Source organism: Lygodium microphyllum, chromosome 13 (genome assembly GCF_053477565.2).
Source record: "Lygodium microphyllum isolate KBCC chromosome 13, Lygodium_microphyllum_v1.1.10, whole genome shotgun sequence".
In the NCBI taxonomy this organism is placed as follows: domain Eukaryota; kingdom Viridiplantae; phylum Streptophyta; class Polypodiopsida; order Schizaeales; family Lygodiaceae; genus Lygodium; species Lygodium microphyllum.
Genome location: NC_141147.1, coordinates 140,560,498 through 140,567,528, shown reverse-complemented (window position 1 = coordinate 140,567,528; position 7,031 = coordinate 140,560,498). Strand labels below are relative to the sequence as shown.

At 47.7% G+C, this 7,031-nt stretch overlaps 1 protein-coding gene across 2 annotated transcripts; it reads right to left on the bottom strand.

Moving 5' to 3' along the window:
* Positions 1–434: 434 nt before the first annotated feature.
* LOC148027279 (uncharacterized) lies at positions 435–5,453 on the bottom strand. Of its 2 annotated transcripts, none has more exons than XM_087691856.1 (4): positions 4,952–5,453; positions 4,612–4,810; positions 1,441–4,502; positions 435–1,304 (listed from the first exon to the last, which is right to left on the bottom strand). In XM_087691856.1, the coding sequence occupies exons 2-4, from the start codon at positions 4,700–4,702 to the stop codon at positions 1,173–1,175; spliced, it is 3,285 nt and encodes a 1,094-aa protein (XP_087547982.1). In that variant the 5' UTR covers positions 4,703–4,810; positions 4,952–5,453; the 3' UTR covers positions 435–1,172. The 2 variants fall into 2 exon arrangements, with proteins under 2 accessions (XP_087547982.1, XP_087547981.1); XM_087691855.1 differs by having other exon boundaries at positions 4,612–4,849; positions 4,952–5,452.
* Positions 5,454–7,031: the final 1,578 nt, after the last annotated feature.

The following is a 7,031-nucleotide window of genomic DNA, read 5'->3' as shown; positions in this document are numbered from 1 at the left end:
CTGCTATAAATCTAATAGTTAAACCATTTGCACCCGAAATTTCAGAGTCCAGCGAAAAGGGCTCCAACATGCATCGCCATTATTCACAACCTTAGATCTTGCATGTGCTATCGTCATGCCAAAATAACGGTGGCTAGCAAGCCAACACTAAGTTTCCCTTGATAATCACGTACTAGATGGTTTTTAGCTGAAGCTTGAGGACCACATAAGAAAAGCAAACACCTTGATAACCTTTTTGGGCCCAAATAGGTCATGTGCAAGGTATACTCTTAAGGTTACACACGTACTTTTCTAATGGTTAGACACAAAATTTATCGGATTACACCTTAACACTTAGCTAACCGGCCATACAGGTGTAAAACGCTCTAGCCTAGTTGGGAATTGAATCAGCGAGAGACCAATGTGTGTGAGAGAGAGAGAGAGAGAGAGAGAGAGAGTCTTCACAAAAAAAATAGATTTACCAAAGAAAAGCCTATACATTTCATTGACTCCATTTATGACTTGTTGAAAATCTTTCCAAGAGCGCTATCCCAGTGCAAGATGCTGTATGTTAGCACACAGAGCTTCTCCTAAATCTAGGCCTCAAAGATCAAGTTATCCGTGCAAGAGGCACACCTAGGGGGTCGGCATTTGATTATAGTAAGAAGTGTGTACTCTTGTAATCATCTACACAGAATACAGGGTTTCACCTTTCAAGGCCACCTCCTCATCTGCAACATTCCTCCTTTGATTCAGATTGAGAATAAAATGTTTGCACTTATAACAAGCTAGCGCCCAGCACTTGACCGTAACCTAACTAACTAGCTCAATCTTCCATCATCATCCTTCACAGACTGACCTCCATTGAGCCAATCCAGAGAGGAAGGTAGTAATTGAGCCAGCCAAGTAAAAAGTTGACCAATCACCAAATGTCATGTGAAACATTCAAACAGATGAAGCAGCTTACATCATCGAACGAAAGCAATAGGCTATGGAGTGGCTGGCAAAAATACGATCCAACCAGGCTTGAGGTCATCAAAGGCAGGAGCTAGATTCGATATCTGGGAGTCTGTTTTAAAGTCTATTCTAACCAATTCAGGTTACTATGAGGCTTATGCTACTTCATCTAAACGGGTGTTCATCACGATGCCAGCACGAGCTAGTAGATAAATCTGCGAGACTGTATTTGACACCTAACTCCTGTTGAGGAAGGCGTCGAGCATTCCACAACACCCCCACCATTTGCTCTTCTGTGCAACGACTATGGGTGGCCCACGAGCACGAGCAGCAGCAACATCATTCTGCTCTAACGATCTCTGATCCACCTGCACACATACACACACACACACTGTAAGAAGAACTAGAATCCGAACGAACAGACAGGCAAGTATAGCCCAGCACTTCAAAATCAAGCAAGGAAACAGCACATCGTTCAAGGTTAGCGCGAAGAAGGAGACATACATAAACATCCTTCTCTGTCACGGGCATTAGAGCATGCCGATTATCTGCTTTGACAGGGGTTTTCTCGTTGCGATAGACTTCAATAATGGCAGTGCTCTTTTCCGTGGCAGCATCATCAGGAGCTTTTTCAGTATTAGTAAGCTCATTGTGTGATAAGTTCTCCACAACAGCCACAACTGTTGATTGCTGCTTCTCTTCTCCTGCACCTTCCACATTCTCAGCTTCACGCATTTCTAATGCAGTTTCGGCTTCAGGGCCTCCTTCTGTGGGAGAGAGATCGTCTTGTAGGGCAGTCTCTGTCACACCCTTCCCCTGAACAACCGTTGCTTCTGGAACTGAATGCTCGACAGGCACACCATTCTGGGTAGGTTCTTCCTGCGTGCTAATCTCAATTAATTCCTCCTGCTTGCTATAATCAATCGGTTCCTCCAGCAAAGGCTCCTTCTTTGGGCCTTCCAATGTGCTGTTCCCGATGAACTCCGTGCTTACAGCCCTGATCTCTTCATACGCACTGCTTACGGATTGCTCCTGCTTCAAGACATCTTCTTCTTGGACAACACTTATGTCCTCCACAGCAGGGGGAGCCTCCTCTCGAGTTTCTCCTCCAGTGTCGTGGACTACCTGCTGTTGCCCGTCATCCAGAGCAGTGGTGTCTAGAGGCTGCTCGGAATTAGACACTCTTTCAGTCGGCATGTCTACACTAGTATAGGAGATCTCTGGAACATTCTGCAAGTGCTCTCCTTCCTCTGCTTCTTCTGATGCATCCGCAGCAGTACTCACTTCAGCTTGGCTGACTTCATCCATAGGCGCAGAAGGCCCATTGCTTAGGAGCTCCCTCTCAACGGTACCTGAAGCTTCGTCTCCTCCCCCCTTGTCAGATTCCATGGGAGTAAGCGCCACACCCACCTCTCCGCTTGGGCCACTTTCCAGGGCATATTCACCTTCATCTCTTACAGGATCAAGGGCTTCATCGACTTGGACAGAGATGTCCTCTTCAACAGGGACGGAAGAAGCTTCGGCCTCTGTATGAGCTTCCTCATCTTCACCAAGAATTTCAGCCACTTCCTCCTCAGAAACAACGTATGGAACCTCAACCATCCCAGCATCTAGAGCCACCTCCTGCTCCCCTGCGTCAAGAGAACCCCCTTTTGGAGCCACTATCTGTAATGCTTCGCTTCCATATTCGACAGAAGCCAGGTCTACTCTTTGGACCTGAGACTCAATGCTGGATAACGGAGCAATTTCCTCTCCGGGAGCAGCTGCCGGCTCATCAGATTGATCCATTGGAGGAGCTACTATGTTGTCATCTTCCATGGCAGAGGATGCTCCTTCCAATCCACGTAGTGGATCACCAGACTCGGATGATGGCACAATTTCCTCTCTAGGCTCAGTTGCCGGCTCATCAGATTGATCCATTGGAGCTACTAGGGAGTCATCTTCCATGCCAGAGGGTGTTCCTTCCAATCCACGTAATGGATCATCAGATTCAGTGGCAGGGGTTTGCTCACCTTCGTCATCCCCTAGTATTGCCGCTGCAACATCCACGGATGGCTCGACGACACTGTCGGAGAGCCCAGCTTCCTCATTGGCAGGTGTTGCCTCGGTTTGTTCGACGTTCGCATGGGCCTCTGCTTCTTCCATGATAAGCGAAGGCTCAGCCTCCTCCTGGGGTTCTTCTTCAGCAGCTGGAGGAGCGAGCTCAGCGTCTTCCTCGGTAACGGTAGACGGCTCTGTTTCTTCCATGTCAGGCGTTGGATCAGTTTCGTCCACGGCGGGTGTTGGCTTGGCTTCTTCCATGGCAGTTGATGAATCGGTATCGTCAGCGGCAGGGTCGGTTTCATCAACGACAGGCTGCACTGCCTCGATCTCTTCGATGACAGGCTCGGTATCGTCAATGACAGGCTGCACTGGCTCAGCCTCTAGTTCGACAGCGGATGGCTCAGATGGCACAGCTTCTAGTTCCATGGCGGCCGATGCCTTCGAAGCTCCGTCTTCCTCTTCTGTAACTGCTGCTGCATCAACTTCTTCCACGGGCCCTGCTCCCCCTGCGTCTCCCATGACCGCGGCTTCACTGTCAATTGCGACAGATATTTCCCGAGGTTCTTCAGTAGAGGCAGGACCTAGTTCAACTTGCTCTTGTGCTTCTCCAGCTTTTGCTTCTTCTTCCATGACCGGAGCTTCTACCTCCCGTTCTCCTTCCATGGCAGGATCTTCTTTTAGCTCCTGTGTTTCCTCAAGTCCTGGGCCCGATTCATCTGCTTCCGATTTAGTTTCCGGCACATCTGCTACTTCCTCAATCACAGCTGCATCATCCAAAGCTTCTTCCGTGGGGCCTTCTGGTGCAGGCTCGTCGGCTTCAGGTTCGATTACTTCAGATCCGACGGCAAGATCAACATCTTCCTCCTCCAGGGAAGCTGAACCTTCCTCCGCCACAATCAACAAGGGGTCTTCCCCTCCTTGGTTTTCTTCCTCCGCTTTTAGATCACTATCATCCTCGTCTACTGGCACCACAACTTCTTCCGCAACTATAACAGGTTCACAGTCTCCATCGCCACCCTCGCCTTGCTGGTTCGCCATGGCTGCTGGCTCGCCGTCCGCGGTAGAGGCTGGAGTAAGGCTCTCCCATGAATCTCCGATTGAAGCAGGAGCTCCGTCTCCGTCTGCAGCCGCTGCTTCGTCTCCGTCTGCAGCTTCTGCTCCATCCCCTTCCTTGCGTGCTGCTATCAGAGCAACTTCATTTGCTTCTTGGCCCGCTTCCTGCAGCTGCTGCTGGTGATCTGAGACCACCTCTACCCATTCTCCTGCTAGCCTTCCTCTGTCATCTGGCTCGAACTCTTGCGCAGGCGTCTGCGGAGGTAGCGGAATACCTGTTATTACTTCCTCCTCCGCACCTTCTTCATCTCTTGTCCGCACTCCACCTGCAGCGTCTTCCTCCTCCTCCTCCTCCTCCTCCTCCTCCTCCTCCTCCTCGCCACACTCCATTCCTCTGTCAGGAGTCTTTGGAGAAAATGGTTCTCGCTCCCCTGCCTGATCCGCCTCAGCCTGACCATTATTGCGGCCCTCTGCACAGCCAAACGAAAAGGCAAACGCAAAAAATCAGATATCATGAGCCTGTCTACGAAATAAAAGTCACTCGTGGAGAAATAAAATGATTCAGAGACGGCGAGAGACCTGCAGCGGGGGGGTCAGTGGGGGTGAGGTAATCATCTTGCTTGGGAGGAGTTTTCTTTGCAGCTTTGCGCTTCTTGGAACCGGAAGGCATGTTGTCTCCTCTCCTCCTCTTCCGACAATCTCTACCTAATCCTCTCGATGATGATGGTAACGACAATGGATCACTGTTCCGCAGGCTCAGAGACACCTATTTCCGAGCCTATTTAAAACAGTCAGCTGTTTTCCACATAATCCCTTACTAGAGAGGGGACAGGTAAACACGGCGAAAGACACGAGCGCGAAGATCAGAAAGTTCCCAGACTCATCAGAAACACACAAGCACGCAATGCAACCCGCTTACCCAAACCATTATCCAACAAATGTTGCTAGAAACACGCGGTGAGAGGAGACGCGTCAGCGCGGGTACCGCACCACCAAGTGGCGAATGCTTGCATTACCTCAAAAGCGGGATGGGATGGGCAAGACAGGGAGGAGAGAAGAAAAGATGGTGAATGATTGGATCAATCAGTAGCCTATCTGATTTCAATCAAGCGTTGGGGCCGAACCGAACTCCGTCCCATTCAGCATGATCTCACGTCTTTCCGGAACACACACACACACACACTCTCTCTCTCTCTCTCTTTTCACCGGAATGAAAGACAAAACCCTAGCCCAGCCGATACTGAATATAGTGTGTACTACGCACATTCGAGCACCATTTCAAGAAAAATGGCATTCGGTGCCTGTTTTTGAATTGTTGCAACCTGCCCCCCCAAACCCTAACAAACAGGCCAGCATCAAATATCGTCGCCACAGCCGCGCACAACAAATAAGCGACGACAGCATCGTGGCGGAGCAGTGGGTCCCGTACTTAAACCAAAAAAAACTACGAAGGTCGCCCTCGCCCTTCTCTCTCTCTCTCTCTGTGCTTTCCACGCGTTACCTCCACCTCCTTGTGCACATATATTGTAGGATGTCGGTGCCCAGCTCCAGGTGTGAAACGCTCGAAGAAACTACAAGGCCCTACCTTTGGCTAAGGTTATATTCTTTTTCTTTTGACAAGGCTTGAAATTAGACATCGAAAATTTGAAATGTTTCCCGTCTAATTTTAAAAATATATGTTGCAATTACAAAAGCTAACTAAAGAGCACGCTAAATTCTTTTTCACTACCTTATTATCCTTGACTTCTGAGCCCCCCCACACGCAAGTAAATATACTTGCAATGGCAAGACTCCCAACACACAAGCTACCAACCACCAGAAGTACATATACTTGCAATGGCGGGACCGTCAACGCATAAGCTACCAACCACCGCCACTACATATACTTGCAATGGCAAGACCGTCAATGAACAAGCTGCCATCCATCATAAGAAATCAACTTAGAGTACTTTACTTTATTTAACGATTGAATGTGCTGGAGGAGGATATAGAAGATTTGTTTGCTTGGACAAAATGGCTACATTCCCAATGGTTGACAACTACATCAACATTACAGTATTCGCCCTTTTATTTATGGTACTTAGTTTCCTAGAGGAAGTTTCATTTCTGCCAGCAATGAGGTTCAATATAGTCAACATCTTCTACCACATGAGCTATTTTTTAAACTATGTTGACTCACCCAAGTCAATTGACTTTCGTGTGTCCCGAGTTTACTAGCTACTTGCCAAAACCATGAGACTCTATACAAGATTTGTTGCAGAGATAGCTACATTTAAGATCATTTGATTCTAGCTTCCTAGATTGCCTTGAGAGTGAAGGCTGTGATTGCATGGAATGTCGTCTTCCCCTCCCAATTTAGTGCATCAACACATCTAAAGATGCATGCCAACATTTTCCTTTGATCATCTCCTTCCAATTTTCAATGGGTTATAATCTAATTCCAAATGACCTTAGCAATACACCCATTCCCAAAAAAAGTGTTCCATAGTCTCTTCAATTCCACACAAGCATTGTCCATTTATAAGACCTCTTTTATTCAGTTACTAACTTATTAGAAAAGCCCCTTCTAGGACCCTCCAAAGGAACACCCTATCTTGAAGAGGCAAATTTAGATTCCAATTGCATTCTAAGCAAAAAGAGATCAACCCATATGAGCACTCAATGCCCCTTACAATGAGGTTGAACCTGAATTTCTCTAAGTAGTAAGTGCTTGACAAATTTAGTATACAACTTAACTTCTAGTCTTTCTTTGCCAATCACAAGATTAAGAATCCACAAAGGGAAAATCTCTATCAAGGATCCAATACTTACTAGTTTGCTAGCTGTAGCCATCCACCCAATTTTGAGACAAGCAAAGAGATCTAATTCATGTGACTAGTTTCAAAGACTTCTAGCACTCATTACTAATCCATGCCTTTATGCTTCTTAGGCCAAGCTTTGCCAAGCGGATGCCTCACATGCCAATATGTTTGGCTAGAGGAGGATTGAAGGACCAGAGC